This window comes from Chaetodon auriga, chromosome 15 (assembly GCF_051107435.1).
Source record: "Chaetodon auriga isolate fChaAug3 chromosome 15, fChaAug3.hap1, whole genome shotgun sequence".
NCBI lineage: Eukaryota > Metazoa > Chordata > Actinopteri > Chaetodontiformes > Chaetodontidae > Chaetodon > Chaetodon auriga.
This window is the reverse complement of record NC_135088.1, coordinates 13,483,291-13,510,421: the sequence shown is the minus strand read 5'-3', so window position 1 is coordinate 13,510,421 and position 27,131 is coordinate 13,483,291. Positions and strand designations below refer to the sequence as shown.

Here is a 27,131-nt window from a genome sequence, read left to right as displayed (position 1 = left end):
GTTTGTATGCGTATGCGTATGTGCGTGTTTGAGGGGGTATGTTTGCGTTTGAGTGTGACAGTGTATACTTTGTCGGCCCGAGGACACTTAGATTGAGTGTGTGTTGTTCTCTCTGGTGAGAGCACACATATGTGTTTGCATGAAGACCTGGTTCTATGTGGGTGTGTGTTTGATAAACTGTGAGAGCATGTGGGAGACTGTTTGTCTATTCATCTGGGTGAGAGCAGGAGAGAAAGAGCAGAATGAGGAGGTGGAAGAGATCTGCTTCCAGCCTCTATCTTCAAGTCAATCTGCTCACAGTCACACAAACCTCTTTATCTCTCCTTTAGACAGAAGGGAGGGAGACAGGCAGAGAGAGAGACAGACAGACAGGCAGAGACTCTGGAAAAATAAATACATTTAAAAAGAGGAAAAATACAGAGAGAAAGAGAGAGATTCAATCACGCAGCCTTAAGAAGATAGAGCGGATTTTTGTCTAAGAGGATCATCAAAGTCATGCTCAGACAGCATCTGTCATTAAAAATATTTGTGCTATTTCAGTGTCACCCCAACGAGCTATTATTGTCCAACTGAGAGACCCTTTGTTATCAGCAAAGAAATATATATAGACAGTGAGGATGCAGTTCGTCAACTTTGATAGAAATCTTTATCAGCAGTGTTATCAGCGAGAAGAAAATTATTTGACAGTGTGCGGGACTTTCACCACAGTGGAAGTTGAGTGGCAATTGACATCCTCTGCAGCCGCTTTTTCAAACTACACTGTGTCCTCACACACATACAATCCATGGCGGCACGTACACACAAACTTTGTCTCCCTCGCATTAGCACACACTTCATCGCATAGCCACGACTAATGCCAAAAAGAGGCGTCAATTTTCAGTCATGAAACTGAAAAGCACACAATTGTATCTCAGCGTGGGTGTGTCTGTCTGTCTGCCTGCAGAACAAGCATAAAGAACAGAAAAAAATAAAAAAAAAATCAACCTCAGCTTAATTGCAGGTCTGACACAAATGCATGGCTGTCATTCACAGCGCAGCTATGGCAGCAGTCCAGATAAGGAAGATGATCAGTAGGCGCAGAGATCACATCTGTCAACAGAGCTGTCTCTGTGTGTGCATGCATGCATGCATGCATGCATGCGTGTGTGTGTGTGTGTGCGAGGCTGCTGTGGTCCTGGCCTGTTATTGCAGTATCATGCCCCATTGGCTGATGAGTTGCTATGCTCATCTCTTGTTCCTCTCTGCCCCAATCAAACCTGTCACAATATGAGTCAGTGTGGCCATAAGTGGCAAAGATGCCTCTTACCATTAGATCAATCAGTTATCAGACACATCAGTCAGATTGGGTCCAGTGTGGAGCCACATCTGAAGCACACACAGACAGAGAGAGAGAGAGAGAGAGGGACACTGACGGTGTGATGTGCCTGTGAAAGCTGGATAGTGACAGACGGAGGCTGGAGCAGAGCTGGAGAACTAAGCAAACTGAGAGGCTAAAGAGCTGAAATCTCATTTTCTCAGTGGCCTTGAGAGTGGAGCATGCTCAGTGCTGATGTTTGTCATCTCTCCCTCTCCGAGATGCTACTGCAGTGCTTCCCAGCAGGCTTGGCACAGGCTTACTCATGGACATCTCTCTTATGGAGAGATACAGTGGCCAGGCTGCAGCTGCTCACTGGATACCTCTCCTCTGTGTTCCTTTGTCTCGCTTTTTGCTCCGTCTCTCCCCGTCGCCCTCCTGTCCTGCCTTTCTTTTATTTCCGCCCCTCTTGCTCTTCCTCCCATTGTATTTCTTACACATTATCTCCTACTTTCTCGCTCGCATCCTTTCTTGCTTCTCTCTCCCCATCTCTCATCCTCACTCCGCCCTTCCACATCTCTCTCACATACTCTAGTTGCTACCCTTAAGACTGCGGTTACCATGGTGACAGCTATGTGCTGCGGAAACGTCAAAGAGCTGAATCCACCCAGGATCACTTCCTTGTTTAACACTTACATTCTTGCGTGCTGTTCCTCTTTGATTTCGGGCAGCTCTCTGTAAAAGCCTGATTTGAATTCATCCATTCATTTGCTCTGCTGTAAATGAGGCTGTGCGTGTGATTTCTGGTCTCTCTCTGTGATCCTGATCTCAGCTGTTGCTGAGCAGAGTCATTAGTGACACTCTGATTTGGAATTTCGGTTGACCTTGGCTCCGCTGACCTTGAGAAAATAGCCCCTTCATCAGGCCTCCAGATGTCACTGACATTGATTTGTGTCGTGTCTCCCTTCTAGGGGGCTTCGCCAGCCCACCCAGTGACACAAGTCTTCAGTGTCTCATCACATGCTTTTCATCTCATTCATGCGGAGAGTCTCTCGCACAGGCCGTCACAGCACATACATGGAAAGCAGCAAGAGTGGCAGCATCAACCAGATGATATTTCTGCTCAGAAATGTGTGTTTTACGCAGTCTCCTTGGTCTGTACTCAACAGATAGCCCACTACTGCTGCTGGAGGCTAATCAGGCAGCCTGCCTGTGTTGTTCCAGCAGCACACCTCAGTGCATGGTCAGCTGAGGAAGCACATGCTTTGTTAAAAGGTGAATATCAGCAGGTGGGGCTGTTTTCTGTCATCTGATGAAAAGGACATTATTTCCACTCCCAGATCTGCCTTTTGCACTTTTTACCTTCTGTCCTTGCCTTTCCTCCCTCCTCTCTTTTTCCCCTCCTTTCAGTTTATCCTCTTTTGTTCCTGTTTCTCTCAGAGGTTGTGTCCCTCCCCCTGCCTCACCTCTGACAGCCAAGACTACAGGCGTGTGTTAAAAGCAGGCACTATTCCCTACTTTAAGCCCCCCCACATCCATATACACTTTGTTGGCAAAAAAGCAGACAGATGTAAACAACACAACCTAATGGCTGTTTAAAGCCATTATGTCTAAAAAGATAAACTCTCGTGCCTGTGAAAGGGCAGGAGTGCTGTTGAGCGGTATCAGTGTGATGATGTGCAGGTATGCTGTTGTTGAGAGGGAGCTGCTCAGCTCCATCATACAGGAAAGCTGTCTCCCTTTTTCTGGGGGCAGCGAGGAGGGATTAGGAGGCAGGCAGAGATGGGGCCTGTGAAGCATTTATGAGCAGGGCATACAAAGGATCCATGTCAGGACTTTTAGGGATTGGCTTCTTCTTCTTTTTTTTTATTTTTTATTTTATTTATTTATTTATTTTTTTATGTACTTCTCAAGTCATGCTCCTCCCACACTGGCCCACTGTGCCCCTCCACCTCCAGACCCTGATCCAAGGACGGCCCACGGCTGTTGAAAAACAGCAGATGCTTTCGAGTAGACTAGAAAAAAGAGAAAGAGATTTAGATGCACATTTCCATGACCATATTTGTGTCTGGGTCTGAAAAATGGAGTTCATATCAGACTCTTATACACCACAGGCTCATATACAAAAGCTCAACCTTGTTCACAGCTCGTCAAACAATCTTAGGAACAAAAAATGTAATTTTCTTACAGTTTGTAGTCTGTGACCCTCTTTCCTTCCCCCCTGTCTTGCGTGTGCACTTTTTGTATAGCCATGCTTTATGTAACTCTGCAACTGGGACACAGATGTGACAGGTAGCGATCGTAAAACTCATCCATACTGCAACATGCGGCAAATTTTAGAATTGCTCAGTTAAGCAGCACTTCTGCAACTTTGCAAAAACTTTGAAACCAGACGCTACACGTTGATGTCCACAGTATTGCCAAGGTTAATGTGCTCCCAGTGCTCCCAGTCACAACCCTCATAACTCATGTCAGCTAATGTTACATTTCACTGATTTGCATTCTTGGAAAAAAAAAAAAAATGCAAACTGACAACCAAAGCCTTGTTCTAAATCTACACCTAAGTATGCTGAAACTCGCATTTCTTTAGTCCTGACGTCAGAAATACTCACATTTCTGACACATACATAAACCTCGTGCCCACCCACAGACACACACAGGCCCGGGAACGAGTTTCATCTTGTTGAATTGTAGAGGAGGAAGTGAGTGTTGAGGCTGGGGGGAGATAGGGCGGCAGGGGCAGCTCTCTGACACACCAAAGGCCCTGCCAGTCCTCAGTTACCTCTGCTGACAGATTAGATCATCGAGCACAACTGCTGGAAGGAGCGGAGAGGTGAGGAGAGAGGAAAGAGCAGTTCGTTTTTCAAGTGGGAAAAGCACTACATTGGACCTGATTGGTGTGTCAAACCTCGGCCTCGATTTGACCTCTTCTTGCCCACAGATGAGACTTGCGCTGTTGAGTGTGCCAACTTGTTATGACCCTTCCGCTGCCCCCTTCCAATCCCTGCTGCTGCCACCTCCTCCCAAGACACGTCAAGAATACTCCAAGGGCTGAGACAAACCCCGGGAGGGCCCCGCAGATGACTCATCTACAGATTTTTTTTTTTTTTTTAACACACCAGTTTCATTGAGAGTCGCCTCTTTTGTTGTTTCAACGTATGTTTTTTTTTTTTTCCCCTGCCACTTAACAGGACAGTGGAGTTCAGTCAGCATGAAATTAGAAAGCCTTACTTTGATATAGCAGCTTAAGATAATGCTGCGATCATCTTGTAGTCACAGTTCGGGCTGTGTCAAATGAAGATAAACAGATTAGCTGCAGTGTTGTTGTTGTTTTGGGGGTTATGGTTGCATTAGATATTGTTTCACACAAACCTGAGTAAAATATCCTCTTGCTGTACTAAAGTCAGGCAGGGAGTCAATTTTTAGAAAGTTCTGCCCTCTTCTTCATGTGCCCCTGTTGGCATTCAGCTCACTCCTGGCCTACCTTTATCTCACTTGTGTCCCCTTGCCCTGTTTTCACTCACCTTTCAGAACTAACAAAAAAAACCAAAAAAAACAAAACAAAAAAGTGACTTATTTACAGAAGGCCGGATTTGGTATCATACACCTAAAGCTTGTTTTAATGCCTCTAACTCCATATTGCTGCGTGGACATTGATGACACCTGGCTAACAGCGACAGTGAAAGAGAGAGCTACAACCGCAGACATGCTGGAACTCGCCTGTAGCACTGAGAGGGGACTGACAGACAAGGGAGGTGAGGAAGGGGAGCAGCCAGGGAAGCCAAAGAGGATTTTGTGCAATTTTTCAAGAAGCAGTCTGTCACAGATTGCGATCTGACATTCGGCACCTCACACATCGCTCCCTCTTGCACGTATGCACACAACTGGTGCTCAGCAAATCTGAACCAGATGTGAGGTGTTTTGGGACCCCCCCAACCCCCCCAAGACTGTATCAACCTGGCAGGGGCAGGTCTCATGGATTATCCGGGTGGGGTCAGCAGTGCAGAGGGGACAACGTAAGTGGTCACGCTCCACTTTTGCATGGGTCATTACAAAGGAGAAGATGCTCCTGAGTTAGGGGGAAACAGAGTTGGCTACGAAGCGAGGCCATGACGCTTGAATGTGCAAACTTCAGATTTTTGTGTGGACTCATTAGGACTGGTCTCTCACCGTCCTCGGTTGTGGCTTCAGGGCCTGGAAGAGCCAGTGCTTATCTGATAGGTCCAGTAAGGGAGCAGTTGATTGCCTTAAAGCAGTGGGAAATGCCTTCCTCACTCCCTCCCTCCCTCTTTCTTCCCTCCCTCCTTCTGTATTCACATTTCCCCTCTTAGGCTCTTGAGCAGTGCCTCTCTACCTTTCTCTCCCTATTTTTCCTCCCTGCTCCCTCCCTCTCTCTCCCTCCCTTCCTCTCCCTCTCTCTCTCTCTCTCTCTCTCCCTCTCTCTCTCTCTCTCTCTCTCCCTCTGCCCTGCTGTGAGTAGGTGGTTCCTTGCTGTACTTGATTGGTGTGAGTCTATATAGGAGGAGAGCCGCTCTAACAGGCTCAGAGTCTGGTGGTGCCCACTTGCCACACGTTCCCAGTAGGACTACCTGTTTTTTTCCCAGAGTCTTCTCCTGAGAGGATTTACTTCCTTCTGACAGCATGACGGAGAGCAAGAGGAAAGATAAGAAAGGGAGAAAGAAGGGGGGTAAAAAAGGACAAAAGGAGAAAGAGGGCGATCCCACTACAGGTAAAAGAAAATTAAAGGTGGTTTATGTGTAACTTGTTCTGTATATACATACATATTTATATGTGTGTGTGTGTGTGTTTCTGTGAGAGACAGAGAGAGAGAGAGAGACAGAGAGAGACTTAGAGAGAAAAAAAAGAGTGAGATTAAGTTTGTGTTGCTGTATCACGGAAGTGTAAGTATCCCCTTGGCTTGTCAAAGCTTGCCGCTAGGTTGTCACATGGATTGGTCTCCTGATGTGGACAGCTTGTAGAGGCACATCTGGTTTTTCGCAGCAGTGTGGAACCGTAGGAGAGTCAAATGATACAACTTGTCTACAAAATCAGCAAAAACTTTAAAGCTTGAGCCAGACAAGCTCTGGACGTCACAGAGCCAAAGTACAGTTGTGTTACGAGCTCTCTGAAAAGCAACAACTGTGCTTCAAAGGGTTTCGTCAATTCACCGCATGCTCACGTTTTCACAAATGCTCCGCTATGAGGTTTGAAAAAAAAAAAAAAAAACTGCGTCTTTATCAACGCTTTTATCTGAAGTGATGTCTGTATCGTGGAATGCAATGTTTCATTACGCACTTTTTTGACAGGGTTAATAATTCAACAGTTGCTATAGTGCTTTCATCTTAATTCTCTCTCGGCGGTGAGTCATACAACATAAACGTCTGTGTTTTTGCCGGGAGCTACTTTAACATTAGAATATCATGGGAGCTGCTTGTCTTTCAGAGTCCCAAACTTAGCGATGTGCTTGCTCAGTGGAGGATCCTACAAGCCGCAGCATGTCACTGTAGTTTGACCTCAGGTCATGGGGAAGCCCAACCCCCGTTTCAGTGACACTTTAAGGACAATGCCATGATTATTACCCTCACTACAACAAGTCATTTTGACTTTGATCAGATACTGTATCTTTCACAGCATCTCTTGATGGTGGTGGCCATTTTGTACCTGCTGATGTCACTGCTGTCAGCTTCCAACAGATAACCCTCAACACTGAGTTTAGCATTTTCAAGGTTTTTTTTTTTGGTCGCAGCCTTTTTGGAGGCCTTCTAGGTATTTAAATTGCACCCTTTCCACCTTAAATGTGCTACTGTAGTGGTTTTTGGCATCTGTGGCTAATTTTCTTGTTTTATTACTTGAAGATATAAATAATTACCAGTTAGTTGTTCCAAGTTTGATTGTGATCTATAAACATATAAGATAAACAGCTCCCCAAACTACGCTGGACACAGAGTGCTTGCAGAATATTTTTTGGCATCATTGTTAATGAAGGCGCACAGCTGCCGCACACATAGAGAAGAGCTGCGTGTGATGAACCTATCCTGCTTTATTCTCTCTACTCGAACAAAATGGCACAAATGAATATAAACTGTACATGTCGATTGCTGAATTATATCAGTATGCAAGTAACACTGGAACTGTAAGTGTCTGTGCTGCTGTTGTTCGTTGGTACGTGTGTCAGCCCACATGTGCTCGTGTATTCAGAGCATGATAACCTCATCTTGAATCATCATTTTCCCTAACGAAAGTGAGATCTGCTCATTATCAAACTGGATAAACAGGTAATCTCTGGAAATCTATGTGCTCACCCCACTGCAAAATGGAGCCTTCAAAGTAGGTCGAAATGAAGACACGATCACGGTGATGCTCTTGGCGTCTGCTCTCAGGGTTCTTCACGTGCTGCATCAGGTGTGTTCTGGGCCCAAGGCTCCAAAATGGGTCATCGAAGATAAAAAGAAAGAGAACATTTTGAGAGACGATCCCTCCACCCAGTATTTTTGTTAATAAATGTTGCCAGCTTGTAATTATCCATGACTTACAGCACTTTGTTTAGGATGTGGTTTATCAATAAATAATGTTCAAAAGAAGGCATAATTTGCAAAACTGAGAACAAGTCTGCACAACAAAGAGTGAAGCTACGTGTGATCTCTGTGCTAATTAAAAGATAATTAAATGAGTAGACATCAGAGCAGAATGCTAGCTTATAGTGTACGACCTTTGTTGTCTGCGCTTTGATCAAAAGACCATCAAAAATCTTTCAGCTGGCTAAATTGCTTCGCCGGTGAGCTAACCAAGCAGCACGGTCGCACAAAATGAACTGAAACGTGCTCAAACAGACGAATGTCGATCAGCGCATGTCATGTCGCATGTTGGAATTTAAGATCAGATTTGTGTTTAAAAAAAAATCTTATGATCCACATCTGCAGTTTGCACGGTTGATCTCAGAGCTTCCACTGGTTTTTCATTACAGCTGGTCAAGTTGCACTGGACTCATTCATCTGCGTCATCGATAATGCATTATAAAATGTACCGTGTGTGATTGCGTGTGTACATGTGCTTGTGCGGACGGGGCTTTTCAAAGTATAATTGTATATAATCAAGCACATGAGCGCTCTGTTGAGGTTGTTAGACTGTCAGTCAACAGTCACCGATACCGCAAAGAACAAGACAGTACTGTCTGAGTTCCTAACGTTCCCCGAGAACATAGTTTTACACATTTATTTAAGCAGAATACCTCACAGCAGGTACTCCTCAGCTATAATTACCCTCTCACTGGCTATGACGTCTGCAGCATTTGTACCAGAATTCAAGCATTCCGCTGCTGCAATGTTACATGATTTCCTTTCAGGTCTCGTTTACTTAAAAGTTATGTGTAATGTGGCTGAAAGTCGACACTCTTCAAAGAATGTTGCATGACTTTTCTAATGAAACAGGCCTCGGGTTAGAAAGAGAAAACTTCTGCACACCCTCATCAAGACATTTGCTCCAAATTGTTGGTCCTCATTGGCACGAAAAGACACCCAGGGCAGGGAAAAACTGAGCAACTTTGTTGTCTTTCGTATGAATAAGACAAGGAGAGCAAAACGCTACAGGCACTTCATCAAATCTGTCACAAATGCAATGCAACATGAACGCATGTCTCTGTTTTTTCAAATAGTAGTTAGAAATCCCTGTGCAGTCTGCCTGACCTACATAAATATGCTTCTGCTGGTGATGACTTTCTAATTGAGAAACTTCTGTCATCCACTTCATCTTATGTCAAGACAAAAAAGCGAGTTCTTTTCTCAGCGGCTCTGTTTGCGTGCGTAGTCAGGGTGGTAATAGTTGGTTACAGACGGGACGAGTTGGCTCCTTCATTTTGTGCCAGATGCTGTTTTGTTTTATTGTGTACTAAAACCTACCACACCTTTATAATTGAAATCTAACTACTTGAATTATTCGGCAACAAAATAGAGACCCAGAGGAGGTGGTGGTGAAGCCTCAGGCGAGCTCTGCATCCGATTCAGGTGTGATCTTGCTTCGTATAATTGCTGTTGCAAAAATTTTTTTTTGGTGTGCTGGTGTAAACAGCAACTGGAAACATCATTATAGTGACCATAAAACACTTTGAAATTAGTGTATACAGAAGTTTTGTGTCTAGTCACAAAACATGGCCGATCAATACCACAAATTTGTAAGCAAACAGACGTTGTTTGAAGGGTGGTTCTCAAAGATAATGTCAGGAGGCAAATTATGACAGACTTTTAATCTCAGAGTAATCTGCAGATGAAACTTTTGAAATTGCTGGTTTACCAAAGAGCTTCCATGCAGTGCTGTGGGCGCGTGTTTAGTTTGCCACACTGTTCGCCATTTTCGACATCTGCTCTTTAAGTGCCCGGCTTGCTTTCATCTTTAGTTACTTTACGATACAGATAGAAAATGAATGGATGCGTTTTCCGCGAATTGACATTTAATATAATATTTGTCTTTGATGTGCCCACATTTTCCCTGTTATCCATATTTGTCCCCACTCCTCTCTCTTTATATTGCTGTCTTTGTACAATATTCAGCTGGCGCATTAATAACAGCTGGATAAGGTAAAATAGATATTCCTTACATATATATACCTGACCAATGCCAGTAGCCCAGGTTAAGAGGGGGGCACGTGAAGGTTTAACCAAGATCACCGTGTCTCTCTCAAGAAGCAGAGTAACATGAGCTTCCCATTGGAGTCTTCTCTTTGCACACACCCTCCTCCGAGAAATCCCATTTGCATACAGCTAATTTGGAACAGCAAATACGTTTTACATATTAACATGATGAGGAAATGTTGCAAAGTAACGTACCCAGCAAGTCGCAACAATTTTGGTACCTAATGTATGTTTGCTGAGAATGTACTTCAGTCTTTTTTAATACGGAAAAAGTCTGGAGTTTCTTGAGACATAGATGTTTTATTGACATTTAACCCATATCACAGCCTTTGCTGAACTTTAACTGAAGTGCTTTTGTTTGTCTCATTTTTTTCACGTTTCAGTCGCTCAAAGTAACGTCTCTGAATATAATACAGGCAGCGTTTTCACCACAACCTAATACAAACTAAGTGTTATAAACATAATTTCTATTAGACGAAGTTCATTCATAACCATACTCAACCTGGTTTGATCTACTTGCTCCTGAACATCTCTCTCTGCCTTGTTTGTTCAACTTTCTGCACCAGCCTATATTAATATTGCCTCCAGTGAACATCCAGTGTGCGTGAGCGTGAGTGTGTTGGCAGCATCTGCTCATAGTGTTATTTGGTTTGGGGCGTTGGTGAGAGCCAGAAGGAACCAGCCGCGGTGAACTGCAGAGGGCTGAGGGCGGCTAAAGGCTGCCTAGCATTAACAACCCTTTCACATCACAGTCATTTCATTGATGGTCAGCGTAAAAATAGTTCTTAGATGAAAGTACCTAGTTGTTAATCTGAATGTGTTTTTGAAACTTGCCATATAACTTGAGTAACACCATATTTTTGATTTATGCATCACATGGCTGCCACTGAGAGGCGAATGTCATGGAAGTAATCATTCCTATGCAGTATTTATATGCAGCTTTTTGCAGCACAGTTATTATACTCACCAGCTAGTTCACAGACATTGAAAGGTATTGAGTGACCCCTGAGCACAATTGACATGATTCTTTCAACTGTTGTCAGTAATCCATATCTGGCCAAGAATATAAGGTTTATATGCTATCACAAAATCGAGCCTCTCTTAACTGGTAGCATGTCCAATTGCAGTACACTGTATGCTGTGCAGTATGCATATTGACAAAAACTGTCTGCAGCATACAATACTGCAGACATCTAGACAAGGACTCCAGACAACAGACACAGTTTTACAGTCACTCACTGTGGAGGAAAACCTATTCCCTCGCAGGAGACATGATGACTGTGGCTGATTGGTAAAATTTTGTAAATGGAGTCCAGTTCTGTTGCTTGAAGGCAAATATGAATGATTTGCCCTCTTTAGGTCCTAATTCACTCAAAGTAGCAGCAGGTATGGAGGCTTTTAGCTCTTTTTCCTGAGCTCTTCTGTTCTTTGGGGGATGACAAGCAGCTCTGTTACTGTTTACAGTACACCTTCACCTCAGTGTCCTTTGAACTTTTATAGCAAATGACATCACTTTTGTTCATCTATCTTTCAAGCCTATAGAATTTAAACTTCTGAAACAGAGGCAAAAGACACTATGGTGATTTTGTGCTTGTTACTGTACAACCCAACAAACTCCCAAAAAAAACAAATGGAGTTGGCGAACATCTTCCCATACAGTTCATACATTGTATTTGAATAGTTCAAAACTGATTACACACTGTGCAGAATCCCTGACTTCTACATTTACATCAAGTCAGTGTTTCATAAAATTATTAGAAAAGTGGTAAAAATGGAAAAATCCACTTAAAAAAAACCAAAGTGTGATCTATTTCTGTGAGATTCTGCACATAAAATCCCTTTTAATGAGTGTCACTAAAAGAATTGTCTTAGAGCACAAAACAGGTTGTTGGATAAAAAGTTGACCAACTCAGAATAGTAGAAATAATTCACTGTTGCAAATAAACATAAAACATATGTTATTAATTTGAAGAGTAACACTATTAGAAGCATATCTACAGAGTTTAGTGAGGGAGAAGGAGAGGGTTTTGAGTCATATGCACTAGATAATTATTTGGTGAAAGTGTATTGGTTGTGGAGGGAGGCTGTTGAAATGATCTCTTTGAACAGATGTTGCATTACAGTGACTAGTGTGCAGTGTCTGAAGACCATTCCCACATGCAAAACCCATTTCTCTAGCTGTCTCACCATGTAATTTGTCTTTTGACGACGTGCAGTGAGGTGACATAACACCGGAGTAATCAGGGATACTTTGTCTAGAAGGGAAAACACAAAGGCATGCCTCAGATTCCTTCTCTAAGCTCCTGGAAGTAAAACAGAAATGTTAACTCAATAATACGAGCAATGCATTGTTAATTCATCAAGTCGCTTTGTTTTTGAACCTCTTTCTGGGCTGAGGTCTCCAACTGTTACCCAAGGCATGAGCTGTTGACACGCCGGTTAGGCTTCTATTCTCAAATTTGGGTTTTATAGTCCATGTCTGCAGCTGCCCCTCCGCTTCAAAAAGAGAGAATCAGGCTGTTGTTGAGGCGAGGGTTTATCATTGCTGCCGGACGCTTTTTCCACTGGTGTAATGGAAAATGAGACAGCCATTTGTCTCCAGGAAATTATTTTAATTCCAATGATAATGACTCTTGGAAAACATTAATTGGTAAAACTAACATGCTTTACATTTAATACTGTCAACTTTATTGTTCTTGACTTGAGTTGTCCATCAAACTTTCTCCTCTATGATCCTCCCTTTTTCACATCTGTCATTCCAAACATGAGCAACTACTGTATATCACTGACCAAGCTGTCAGACTGGAAGTTTATGGATTATAGGAGCATTTGTTTTGTTGATTTATTTTGTGTTGGACAGACAAAAGGGCTGGAAAGACAGACATTACTTAGCATGGACGTGACCACTAATCTCTGTGCAGTATATAATGTTAAACATCTGTATCTCAAAGCCAGAGTGTCTGATGGACTGTGTCTTCATTAGAGCTGGATCCCGTAGGTGGAGCAGAGCAGGCACATCTGGCTCACCGGGTTGATGAGAAGTGCAGTCCTGTGTTTCTGTAACTTTTCCAGGCAAGGACAAAGCTTGTTTAATTTACTTGGCAAGGACAAACCTGTGTCCAGGCAAAGTACTAAACATTTTTCTTTATGGTGGAGCCTCATTCCTGCTGCTCTCTGACTATGACTGACAAGGCTTTCCTCAGGCAATGTGCTTGGTTGAGTCTGGCAGAGTTGAGTGTGTGTTGAAATCGTGTACACATTCAGAGTTGGGACATTTGTGGGTTTGGTTCTGTTCTGTAACTTTTGGAAGTCATCAGATAAAGGAGCATGCAAACTAGCTGCCTATCAAACTGTGCACATGTGCATATGCTATTCATCAATGTGCCATGTAGCCACAAATCTCTGTGTCATTGCATACAGTGCAACTGATACGGTATGGGTGATTTTTTTTTTTTTTTTTTTTTTTTAGGCAGCGCACTGTGAAAATTAGGGGGATCAGCAGACCATAGGGCTTTGTGCAGTCTGATCTTTATTTAACATCAACTCCCATATAGTGCATTACATTTGTTAAATAACAGAAAATGTTTAATGCAGAACATCTGGAGCATCAGGAGTCTCATGTTCAGTATATTGCCTTGCCAGGGGCTATTGATAAACCCCCACCACTTGCCGAGTTGATTTTACATGGCGGTATACAGGATATGTTCAGCCTATATAATATTATGACTTTCAGCGAAACCACATTTATGCCTTGCTGCATAAATGAGCCTTTTATTGTCCCAAACCCTTCTGGGACAGTAAAATCTTGAACTAACTGCCCGAGCAATTGCAGCACAAAGATCCATCCCGAGAATAAGCTCATTAAGTTTACTAAGTACAAAGGCACATCTGCCTTGTGTTACAATCTTTGTCTTTATTTTCCAAATGCCATGAATATCATCACTCACATTTTCCAACAGGAAGCTGTTCACAGATAAAAGTCCACTGTCTTACCAGCGGCAGAGTAATTTTAGTAACAAATAGCTGCTATTGAACTAAGAATAGTTGCTTTTTCCATTGATCTGTGCTGTTTATGAGCTATTTTCAATTTGACATTTCACTATCTGTGATTCCAGTGGAAATAGGCTCAAAGTGTGCATCAGACAGATGGCTCTCTTAGTAAATGTAGTACTCAGTGTCATGGAATAATCATGCCTGCTTGCATTGTGAATTGCCTTTTGTATTAAATTGGGCAAATTCATGCCGCTCAAGTTATAGACTTAAGCAATATTATTACTTAAGTGAACAAAAAACATCACAGATCTTCTGTGCAGTCAATGACTGCTGTAAGATTACTAATCAAATGAAGCTAATCACATTAATAGCACATGTTTCTGAGAAACAACATCCACATTGTGGGCACCAGACCTGTAAATGAGACAAAAAAAATGGATATACAAGGATGGATGATAGTAGGCTTTATCTAGGCTGCATAATTGTCGTCTATACCAGCTTGAGTTGAATGTCTGATACCAGTGAGGTGCATGGCTGGAATTGAGAGCTGTGTCCTCTGGCTCCTATGAGGAGTGTTAGTGCCAAGTGACCAGAGTCAGAGCAAACAGGACATACTCACAAGACACTGCCATAGACAGACCTCTTCAATATCCACATCTATCAGGCTTAGAAAGCTTGTGAAAGGCTGATTGTGTGCGAATACTTGCGTATGTGGCTGACACGGTGAGCTTCGTTAGGATCAGTAATAAACAGCAGTGACCTCTGCAGAATCGATGAGACGAGCTCCTCAAAACACTGCAGATGATTGTGACACTGACTTTTTCGCAACTTCTATGTTCTCTTATCCTTCCAAATTTCAAGGGGTGAATTTTAAGGGAGAAATTGAAAAGTGCAGCATCATTAAGGTTTTTCCTTCCGTGCAGACGTGTCGCCTTTACCAGGTCAGTGAAGTAGGACAGTCTCTCAAAAAAGAGGACGACAGGGGATAATTTTGGTGCACCTCTATTCCAATGTTTAATTGAAGTCATTACCTATGTACACTTCATTTTGCTTGTCATGCTTTGTTTGTCTTCATTCTGCTGTCATCCTTCAGAGGTGATGCACAGCAAGCAGCTGGACTCTGTAGGACTGCTCACTTAAGCATATGCATGAAATCGTAAATGTTACACATGGAGAGAGAGTGTTTGTGTGTAGGAGAGAGAGGGGGGCATCTTGGCCAGCCCCTGGTTGACCCTTGTTCACCCCTTCTCTCTTGCTCCACCCTGCATGAGTCTTCTCCTAAACATGTGTGCAGCTGTCAGCTGGCAAGTGTTTGTGTGAGTGTGTGTTGTGTGTGCATGTATACATGCGTTTGGACAAAGATCATTTTGTATATTTCAATTAGCTTTTTCATCTGAGGAAAAAAAAAAGTTGCAAGAAATTATGAAACATACCAAGACAATGATTGTTTTTTTCCTCAGACTTCAGGCATAATAAATGCCACAGTATTAGAATCTGAAAGTTGTTAAAAGTGACTGAATCTTTTGTGGTAGGGTTGAACAGGTTTTGCAAAATACTGTAGCAGATGAAAGAGTTATGACAAAAGCTTTGTCATCACAACAAACTAGCTCTTATAGCATCAAAATGATCTCAGCTTTTCTTGTTTACCGGTTGCCACTAATTGCATGAGTTTGTGGTCACAGATTTTCTTCATCAGCCGGTGGATGTTTGCTAAATATTGCGTCAGGTGGTTTTATCACCGCAAAGTCAGAGTGAAATTCAGCCTGTTTATTAGTCTGAGGCAAAGTTGATAATGTCTCTAGTGACAACATCTGGTGGTCACATGAGAGAGTTGTTGGCTCAGTCCATAGAGATGATGATTGGCTCCATCGCTGCCTCTCCGTCCTCCTTTGTCTCGCTGTTTCCTCCTTAAACACCAACACACAATCCTGAACCAACTGTGCAAGCCAACTATAATCAAGTTTGTGTCTACAATGGTTAATAACACTGAGTTCTCTTTCTCTCTTTCTAGCTGCGGCTCCAAAGTTAAAACCGATGAAGAATCCAATGATAGTGGACGAGGGAAGCAAGCTCACAGTAAAGTGTGAGGCCACAGGGAACCCTCTCCCTACCTACAGATGGTTCAAAGATGGCAACGAGCTGAAGAAAAGCAAAAAAGTCCGAATAAGGAACAGCCAGTGAGTACAAGTCACCCGTGTCCTGTAAATATGTAAGATGAAAAGAGACGAAGGTGGGGTTGGCGGAGGTGGGGTTGCCATTATCAGCGCGCTGTGCTGACGGTGTGTTTCAAGATACTAGCTTGAAACTTGTTTAAAAATCAATATCAATATAGATATTGAATAAAAACATGTATCTAATATTTGGGATTTTAAAAGCTTATTCCTTTATTCAAATGTAGCATAATGATTTATTCTAGATTAAATAAATTTATCTTCCCTCCTTATGCCAACATTACTTTCAAATAAAAAGTGACATTTTTCTACCCACAATTGAGCAGTTTTTTTCTTTTTGCAGACATCTCTTTAATGTTAGTGACCTAATGGAAAAACAGCTTTTTTGGGCTGCAGATTCTTCTTCTTCTTCTTCTTCTTCTTCTTCTTCTTCTTCTTCTTCTTTTTTTTGTTGCAATTCCACAATCGGCCACTGGGGCAACTTTGCAGCGAGGCTGACTTGTGCCGCCATATGCAACTATGTTAATTACATCCATAGCCCTGATCCACTCTCTCCCAGTCAGGTCGGCTTAACTACCACACAGTTTTGTGGAAGTTAAACCTCCTACTGATGTAAGGATATTGACATTGGGTGGTGCTGTAAAACCAAAAGCCCCTTTTATAATACACTATGCTTAGTGGCTGTAACATTTGGTCCTGTGCTTTCTTGCTGTAAGCAGTTTTCTCCCCTCAAATGTTGCCCCAGACTAAGTGAGTATGTAACCTTATCAGAGGAGAGTGTTGTTGCCATGCTGCTGCTTGCCCTGTTGTCTGCCTCTCTGTTCCCCATGTTTCCACTTGTTGCGTTTCCATGCTATTTCCTCCCTGCCCGGATTCCCCTGACTCAGCTGTGCGAGTGTTGTCTCCCACAGGAAAAACTCCAGAGTCCAGATCAGCAGAGCAAAACTGGAGGATTCTGGGAATTACACATGTGTGGTGGAGAACCCGCTGGGGAAGGACAACTCCACTGGCACTGTTAACGTCCAAAGCAGTGAGTACTGACTCCTACATTACATTGTTGTTGTTATCATGACTGTTCTCTTGCCAAATGAGAGATCAAAAGGAACCATCGCAAACAGGCATGTAAGAGCGCTAACATGCATGAAGAACAACTGTCCACACATGAGGCTGCGGGCCCATTAATCAGTGGAACAGTACATTGTATTTGGAGGTGAATGGAATTTAAACGCACTGTATGGTGTCATCTCTCACTTTTTCATTCACGACAGTCTGCCAGCAACGTGAAATCCCACAAAACTACACCGCTCAGTGCCTTTGACCGTCACTAGCACACAACAAAAGCAGCAGACTATAGAGTATAACATCTAAAACATAGCTCGACAGAATATGTAAGGGGAAAAAAGTGTCTAAATCTTCAGAGTGTGATAGAATCTAACAGGCTCGTTCAGTAGTGGTGTGTGTGCATTGCTGAGTTTTTGCAAAGTACTGTAGCAGATGAAAGAGTTTCGATAACAGCTGCTTCCATTTGGTGGGGTGGTGAGTTTGTGTTTGTTCCAAGTAGTGCGGGTAGTGAGTGTGCGGCTGCTGTGGGTAGCTTGTTGTCTGAGTGGATGGAGCCAGCATAAAAAAAAAAAATACATAAAGAGATACAATTTGTGCAGCTTTGGAGAGACTTAATGCTATCTGATTGTGTCAGAGAACCATACGGCAGGTCATCCGTCAGGTGATGCTTGATGTGCATGAGCATCCTGCTGGTACACTCAGTTCACCTGGCTGTTCTATCTATCTATCTCTGCTGTGCAGACAAGGGGCTGTGATGTTGAACAGCAGCAGTATTTCCAGTATCAGTTTTTTTCAACTCCGACGTGCATGACGGCATATTCACGCTATTGCAGCTGAACTGTGCCTGAGCTGACTGGAATCATACCGTCACTGTACTTTCATTGCTTGAGTTTGTAAATAATGTGGGTTCCTCACTCGGCACCACAGAAGAGATGCTCTCATTCTCATCGCTGACCTTGACAGCAGGGTGATTTCTGGAGACATTCCACACTGGCGTGAGAGGTATAGCTGGTAAGGAAAAGGGAGGTACTGGAGTTTAGCCATCACTCAGTGTCCTTGTATTCACTTTCAGGCGCAATAATTACTCCCCCTTCTCTCTTTATATTTGTCAAGGCCACCTTTTAGTGCCATTGTTTACGGTTAGCAGACTTAAGCTGAGCTGCATTATTAGAGTAGCAGCTCTTTTCAGATAAAGAAAGGGCCCATTGTGTTTGAAAACACAGAGATTCTCAGTGGCTCCAACATGCAAGTTTCATTTCCAGCAAACAATTGTGCAGAAAAGAAGTCATCTATCTTGTATTTAAATGGGGCTGCACGTTGCCTCTTTTTATTTTCTGACATCTAAAAAGCTTCAGTAAGTTTTATAGCCAGATCGTGTGACTTATACTGTACGCTTGTTATGACACTTGGCTTTACTCCAGTGCAATGATATTTTTTCTTCTTTCCTCACCAGCGTGCACTCTTTAAAGGGTCAGTGACGTAAGATTCCAAGGCCCAGACATAAGGTGCTAACATTTATGAAAAATTAATTTGATAAAAGGTAATCACTGCGCAACAATCATGCTTAATGGCAATTAAATAAAATAGGTTAGATTGTGCTCTACAGCCTGCAAAGGTCGGGGGAATCCCTGGTGGTAGCACCTGTTTGCCTGAGTGTTTAATGAAGGCTTATGAACATGTGACTGGTGGCCCATGAAACTCTATATGATGATCTTAGCAGACAAAAGTGCTTGTAATTCAGCAATATCAAAGAAAATATAATATTACAAAGCAATGAACAAGTGGGCTGAGACGTACTGTACAGTAGCCACAATGGATAAAACATGATACGTACACTAGACAGTGTTTTCAGTTACAGCACACACTGTTTAAAACAAGTAAAACATGATATCCCTCCATCTGGTGCAAAATACGCTTGTAGTTAAAACATATGTGTACATTTGTGCACATTGCCTTGAATCTCATGCACGTTTGCACGCTGTCGGGCATGCGATTGTGTAAACGCATCTCTGTGTGTTCTTTGCGAGGCCGTCTGTCAGCACTGGCGTTTCGTTAAATCACTCCTGGATGTTCAAACAATGGCATCACTGTATGTCCTATCAGGTGCCTTGATCATCAGATGCCTGTCTCCGTGTGTTTTTTGTTTGTGCATGTGCGAATGTGTTTGTTCGCTGTTCAATAAAAAAGTCCCATTGTGTTACAGCAGCACGCCTACTTCCGTCATGCTTCAGGGGAGAAGGCAAGACAGGGCGAATCAGGGGTGGTATGTCCATAAGCAGGGGGAGGGCTCCGCTGAAGCTGCATACGTCAATGAAAGGAAACGGCCGCGCAAAGTGCATGTTGGTGGGATTGAGATGAAATGCTGAAATCAGCAGATGTTGAGGAAAAAAAAGGGCACGTTGCGTTTGCAGAGAGTGTTTGTGACAATAAAAGGCTTTCTTTGGCTACGAAACAGGTTGAATCTGAAACTGAAAACATTTGAAGCGAATTGATTTTGATGCAGAGGACATGTAATTCACTTAGACCAAGAGCTGCTTTCCATCCTAAGGTCATAAGAGAAACGGCTATTGTGTTAAAGGGCTGCAGTGGAGTATGCTCGCCTGCTGCAGTATGTTGCCGAAGCAGCATGTAGCCGCAGTATTATCTGTGTATGTGTGCCTTCTAGGGAGAGAGAGAGAGAGAGAGAGAGCAAGGGGAGGGGTGCAGATGTAGATGGACGGGGAGAGCAAAAGAAGAAGAGAGCGTGAATAAAGGAGGGGGGGGGATTACAAAATGAGGGAATGCATGACAGGAAGCAGACAAAGACATTCGGGGGAGAGAGCGAGAAGGGGGTACAGCTAGAGGAAAGAGAGGCAGACAGTGAAGGAGAGAAGGAGAAAAGTATGAAGAGGAGGAAGACAAGAGCCCGCTGTGTTGCAGAGGAGACTTTCACACCCATTTTCGAATGCAGTTAGTGCTTTCTGGCTTTGTCCGAGGCACCTTCCTACTGTATCTGATGTCTACAGTCAGGTGCTAGAGCGTGCCTTTTTCTACCTGTGCTGTGCCACTCACGGTATCTGGCACACATGCACGCTAACACAGCTGCAGCCTCCTTTATCAATGCAAAGACTCAGAGGAAAATGCAACAAGAGCATTGGCCGTCACTCAGGCAGAAAGTGAACAGAGCACAGATGATGAAGTCAAACAGCAGCTCGATACAGGAGCATCATTGTAACCCTTGCAGCAAGAGAGTATGTAGCACATGGCTGTGCCTGCCTGCTGTCTGCTCTGGTGAAGGCATACTTTGGGAAACCATCACTCAGCTCCACCACATGGTGAATACAAGCCACCACAAGCTCAGCAGCTCACACAGAATCCTGCACCGTGCCAGCCACTGATTTCACTCATTGCTGTGTTTGCGTGAGGTGGAGGGCTGAAGTCGCTCATGGAGAATCTTACTGTTTTGATTATTTATTTATTTGTTGATTATTTTCCTTCATTTGCACTGTTGTGAACAGTTTTTTTTAAGCTGTGACACAGCAGCTTGCTTATGGAATTTCAGCTCCAACAAACGCAGCAACATTTTTATCAACGAGTTTGAACATAGGTCCATTTAGTTGACATGCATAGCATCAACTACACAAGGAGTGCCAGACAAAGCTGACACGTAACCCTGAGGTGCGATTAAATAGGAGTCTCCTAAACATTCCTTAAATGAAAACACGATAGCTCGGTTTATCATAAAGTAGTATGCGGAAGGGAAGAATCTCTGCCCTTTGCCATGGGAAGCAAAAACATATAGACCCTTATTATTGATAGCACACGTAACAGCTGGTCATCACTCAGCCTAGCCAACCCATATCAATATTTGTGCAGCAAGACAGATGCGACACTCTTGTATCTCTGATCCGAGATGTGGACCATGGTGTGCAAATGGCCTTGGGCTTCAAAAAATAACCAGTGTGTTCAAGGCTGAACCTAAACTGAAAGTGAATCCCTCGTGCATTTTAAAGCACGCAGTACACTGTGGCTTCATGCCAGCCATGCAGTTTGCCAGTAGCACAGAGTGGTTAGACCTGTGTGGGGATTTTACTCATGTACTTTTTTTTTTTGTTTGTTTGTTTGACCAGTAGAAGAGAAACGCACACTGTCAGTTGATTGAGTGCCAGTTACTGTATAATTATTCAGCGCAGATGGTTGGATGTTCTGCTGAGTTGAATGTTTAAGTTCCTTGTTGTCACTGTTTCAGCCTTGAGACTCATCTCTCCTCTGTGGCTGCTGCACTTTAGCTGCTTTGGAGGAACGTGGCATCAATCGGCGGAGTGATTTTGACATTCTTTTCTGAAACCACAAGGCTTTCCTCCATGTTTTATTGTTTGCATTTTGACAGCTTCGACATTGTGGCAGAATGCGTAACAGTACACAGCATGTGTGTGAGCGAGCGTGTGTCTCTTGGTGGTCTGGAATATCATATGTCCTTTAGCAGTTTCTGTAACAATTGCTGCCTTTTCCAGAGTGGTGTTTTCAGCCTTATGCCCAACCCCCAGTGTGGAGGACCAGGGACCATTTGTTGTCCATTTGGTCTGACCTCTACCCTGTAATCAGTCTGGCATGGTAAGACCTGCTGGCCTTCTGCAGAACGGTGTAGTATATCATCGACTGTTTTCTATAAGGCCAGTGTGAAGGAGCAACACTAGTCAAAGTTTGCTTGGCTCCACGTGGCTTCAGATTAAGGCCTCCCATTATCCTACAGGCTGCTGTGTTGTGATAAGAGCTTGTGAGGCAGCCATGTGTCTGCAGGCTGCAGGTCACATCCTTGGGGGGTGCTGTGCACAGCTCCGCTGAGAGAGTGTGTGAGCGTCCAGGAATGTGTTGATGGAAATCACAGCTGAACATATGATTGCTCCAAACTCAGCAGTCATGCTGGGGCCCACCAGCAACAATTTCGCGCATGCATGCACGCAGGCCCACACACACACACACACACACATTCAAATATACACACACATACATGTACACACACACATGTGCACATACCTTGACATGTTTTCACTCCCCATCCTGAAGCCAAACACAGTCACAAAACTTTAACAGACTAAAAATTACCTTGTAACTTTTACAGTTGAGTGGACAAAACATCTCTCCAACACATGATGCAATTCAATTAGTCGAGATATAGACTTTACCAGGTGTTGCATCTAGGTCACTTCTGACTCCAGCACATGCCATGGCTGGATCTTTGTTTCAAGTATTGTGCTCCATCCCATCCCATACGTCAACCTACCTCAGGCCAGTGCAGGAAGCTGAATTTTCTGCTGCATGTATTGCTGTTCTTTTATTAATTAAAATGATTTGTGTATGCATTCTTTTAAAGATCGAAAAGATGGTTCCAATTGATTGGTAGTGATTTTGCACGACCGTGTCATTCTACCGAGGGAGATAAAGTATGCCGAAAAGCCACACAAACAACAGAAAAACATCTGAAACTGATAAAGAATCAGAACATTTTGCACTTTTAATAAGCAGTAAACTCTTTAGTTGGCCGTTTCCAAACATTTCGTAGAGTTGCCTTCAGAGCTACAAAGAGTCTATAACCATGTATTTTACTATTTCCAATTAAGCACAGTTGTTAAAGCAGATGTGTTATAGTCCAGGCATTGCGGGCCTAAAACTTGAACAACAAAAAAAATGTATTTTTATGATAATTTAAACCAGTCAGCTTCTACTGTCATTGTTTTTTTTTTTATAGTTTTTGTGAAAAAAACCCTTTAGACACTCGTCAAGTCTATAGACAGGCGAAATCATGTTTAACGTCGTATGGTCGGGTTCATTCGTCATACTTAGACTGACAGAGAAAAGGTATCAAAAGATGTTATGATAGACTCTTACTTATGTTTTGTACAGTATGACTCAATAACCTCTTAGCATTGGAGCGGAAAGCCATTATTTTTCAGATTTTCTTTAGTTAAATGTTACAGAGAGCCTAACACAAATAAACACCAAAAAACAACTCCCACAGCTCTTTCTGGTTTCTTCCAGTAAGTTTTCATATCTGTCCTACGTAAGTGAAACATTACAGCAAGTGCCTCTTTGAACCAGATAAACAACAACTTCCTCTGCTCCTTCTATGTCTCTATCTAGTCTGAGTAGTGAAAACAAAACTTACTCACTCTTACTACGTAAGCGACAAGATAAACTCATCTCTAATGACGCTAAAGGATGTTAGTTGTGGTTGTGGCTGAATGTGGACTGTCTGTACACCAGTCAATTCTATTGATTGGTGTGGGTAAGCAGCAGCATCAGCAGCCATGTCTGAGAGGAACAGGCCTTCGCATCTGCCAAGCATTCTGTATTTACAGCCCACTGGAGAACCGCTTGTCGAGTTCTGTGGATCAAGCCGCCGTGCTGTTAGTCATGCCCACTTTTTCAAAATTATCCTCAGTCCTGGGGTCTGGACAGGCATTTCTCCGAGGCGGCCATCCGATTGCACCACCATCTCAGGTTTGTCAGTTGGCCAGTTGGAGAACAAAAATCAGGATCTGTAAATTGGATCTTGTAAACTAAAAGGCAAACATAGCACAAAAGTGATAGGTGTCAGATGCTGAATGAGTGCCATCGATGGAAGGAACTGATCCTGATCTTGGAGGTGAAACAAAAAGTTGCAGCTGCTTTCATCACCACAATTTCCCAGAGATACTGTATATATAAATATATGAAAAAAATCTGATTCTATGCTCCAGTTTTGTTGAACAGAAAGTGGTTTGAGTACAGCAGCTTTCCACAAAGCAAACAAGAAAATGAAGAAAGAATGTTAAAAGAAGTTAATGCCCGACAGCGACCACAGAAAACTGTTTGAAACTCAATCAAGTCATTATTTTCACAATCCATGCTCAACTTTCATCAGCTGCAAAGACACTGTTTGTTATCCCGTCCGACGTCACCTCTTACCTCACGACAGCTGGAGCGTGCCAGAGTTTGGATCCTGTTTTGAAGTGCATCCCCAGCAATGTTTAGTTGCAGAGGCAGTCGCAATATCGTCACTTCACCCACGCTGCACGTTGTTTTTTGTTTATTGTCACAGCCTCTCTGTATTAGTGGGCAGCATCCGGTACAGTGGGAAGATCCAGAGTAAATGGAAGAGTGTATGTCATGAGCAGATGAACACCCACGGCATCGTAAGCGCGCATCATGCGGCCGTGCGAGCATCACTGAGCCATCGGGGCACGGCATGTGATGCTGCAAATGGCCTCGGTGTGCGCATGCAGCACAGAAGACTGAAGAGGACTTGAACCGTAAGCTTCGAACAACATCCAAAGGAATAATACATCAAAGGGAAACACTAATTCATGATGAATATCAAGCAACTTCATGGGAAACTTCAACAGAAACGTGTTAATCTTGTAATGCCTGTGAGGAAAGAGCCACCTCCGTGTTTTGGCTGCTCTTTTGGCATCTTAGTGTTGATGTTTTTTTTAAGCATTTAGGCATGTGTTTTTGTATGAAATAATTATATCCGCTAACACCCTAATGTTCCTCAGGCAAACCCACTTCATCAAATCTTAGAGGACGTCAGATTTAAGATGTTTTTATTTATGTGTTTTCTGACATAGCAATAGGAGGCCAGTTTACTTGAGCAGTCCTTCAACTCGAACGTCCTCCAGTTAGCGTGACAGAAGATAAATAATGCTAGATGGCTGACACATGCAACGTAAATCAGCGCTCTAAAACTGTTTGCCAGTAATTCATCGCTTTTTTGACAAGGGTTATGCGTGGTATGACTTATTGGCTTCAACATGTATGTGCTAATGTGCCGGAGAAAAGGCAGCTGTTGAGCCCTATCAGTATCGGAATCGGAGCAAAAGACATAAAATAAAACCACTTAGGAAACTTTCTCAAAGCATCATTATGTTCTGCTTGCTCTCTTGATTCGCTTTAATCCCGTCGATCCAGCGCGATAAGTGGGCGCCCTCCATCAAATCTTCGCAAAAACAACTAAGTTATTGAAAATCACAACACATCTCACTTCTTAGGATGTGCGGTAATCTCACTGTGTTGTGTGGGACAGTTAAGCCCTCAGTGTGGATGAGTGAGGATATTGCTATGTGTGTGGAAGGAAGCAGCTGTTACACTGGAAGAGCTGAGTGATGTGAGCAGGAGGTGACATGAGGTTTTTTGCTGTGTGCAGGGCTTTGTTAACTCTTCCAGGGTCCGGGACTCAAACTTATCTGAGACTTAATTTAATAGCATAATAAAAGATTCCCTTTCAGGCCCCCTCAGCTGTCCTGGTGGTCTTTCCCCCGATGGTGACCCCAACTGTGGGTGACTGTGTAGGATTTGAACGTGCCAAAGAACTAACGAGAACTGTTTGTTAATACTTTCAAAGAAGGGAAAAATATTGTCTAAAAATGATTCATTGCGTCATAAAGGCTTACTCGCACTGAGTCAGTAATAATTTGCAGTTGCTTGGAAGTTCAGTGAACAAAGGCAGCATGCTGAAAACAGGTCCGTGAGTAAACTATTGTTCACTCACATCAAACAAACTCCCTGCTCCTCCTATTACTTTGCAATTTTCAGAATTGGACATGAGCGATCCTGGGTGTCTTTGCGCTCTTTCACAGTTTTGTTTGGGCACATGAGGAACATATACTTACCATTCCATTGCTTAAAGCTCAGGAGCACAGTACTATAGTTTGGTTGCCACAGCTGTCTCTTATCCTAAACCGCCCATTACTCCATCACGACGCTTCCTTTTGTTGGCGATTTTGCAACTGTATTCATCACATCATGTCTATTGGGGGTGAGTAAGCTCTTCCCTTGGGATTGTGCATGTGTATGGCGTTACCGTCAGCGCTGTGGAAGCCATTTCACACTCACTTTAATCACTGATACACTCACATTGAACTCATCCTTTAGTATAGAGGGGGCCGGCAGCCTAACAAAACAGCTGCCCTCCGTTGCCCGTTTTCCAGGACGTACAGCGAGTGTGGGTGGTGTGTGTGTGTACACGAGTGAAGGAGGGCTGCAGCACACACACACACACACAAGCACAGCCTGTGTGCTTTCTGGCGTTTGGGGGGAATAGCAGAGGGAAAACCTTTAGTCCTAGCAGCTGGCCACTACTGTAGCTGTGAGCACAAGACCCAAATATGGAGCTGTGGTATATGTCTTCTGTATCTGGTAATGGGCTGCATAGCCTGCCCTTCCTCAGAAAAGAGGGCCAGCTGTTGAAGATGAAGGGCAACGGAGACATGTGAAGGCCTCAGATTTTGTGTTGTTAAAGTGATAATTCTCTAGAAGCATTTCGTGATACTAATATATTGTCTGGGAGATTCTGTAGAACCAGTTATATATGGAAAATATAGTCATCAAATGCCATTAAAATAAAGGTCATAATCTCCAAAACTTTAAGTGAAATTAATCCCAGTTTTAACAGACAGCTGGGCATCTTCTCTTGGCTCTGCTGTTATCAGCTGCTCCAACAATAAACTGAGACATTGGAGGAAAAAAAAAGCCTCAAGCCTCCGCTCCATGAAATAAATCACGCACTCTGAGCAGCTTGTCGACAAAAAACCGACCAGGAACTGCTAATGACAGAGCAACATGAGGGGCCGAAGGTGAGCCGCCACCCTGCACATCTCTTGCTCACTCGGTGCTGCGTTTCCTAACCAACAGTCTCACAGTATCACATCGTTTTGATTTTTATTACATTTTTCTGATTACAGTGAAAGAAATCTTAGAGTTTGAAGGTTTAATTCCTAAACGAGCTAATTCCTGCTGGGTCGAAATTAGCTTCTTCCCACAGCTCTCACACCCAGACTGTGGAGGTCGGACAAATTCTGTGTCATATCCATTTTCATGCTAGTGCTTTGAGACTGAATAACTTCCTCCTTTACACAGGATGAGGCGACGCCTGTGATCTAGTCGAGCTGTACTGCTATATACACCCATGACATGCCTTACTCCAATCATCTACCAAACGCAACCTCCCAATTTGGCGGTCTATTTAAA

The 27,131-nt window shown here is 43.2% G+C and overlaps 1 protein-coding gene across 4 annotated transcripts in view; it reads left to right on the top strand.

Moving 5' to 3' along the window:
- Positions 1–27,131, top strand: part of nrg2a (neuregulin 2a) — a 72,374-nt gene that overhangs the window by 17,245 nt on the left and 27,998 nt on the right. For 3 of the 4 annotated variants that reach the window (XM_076750364.1, XM_076750366.1, XM_076750365.1), the window contains exons 2-3: positions 15,923–16,088; positions 16,994–17,112. In XM_076750364.1, the coding sequence (XP_076606479.1) occupies positions 15,923–16,088; positions 16,994–17,112 (285 nt within the window). Of the gene's footprint in view, positions 1–5,808; positions 6,024–15,922; positions 16,089–16,993; positions 17,113–27,131 lie in introns of those variants that run through there. The other variant, XM_076750367.1, reaches the window with a different exon arrangement.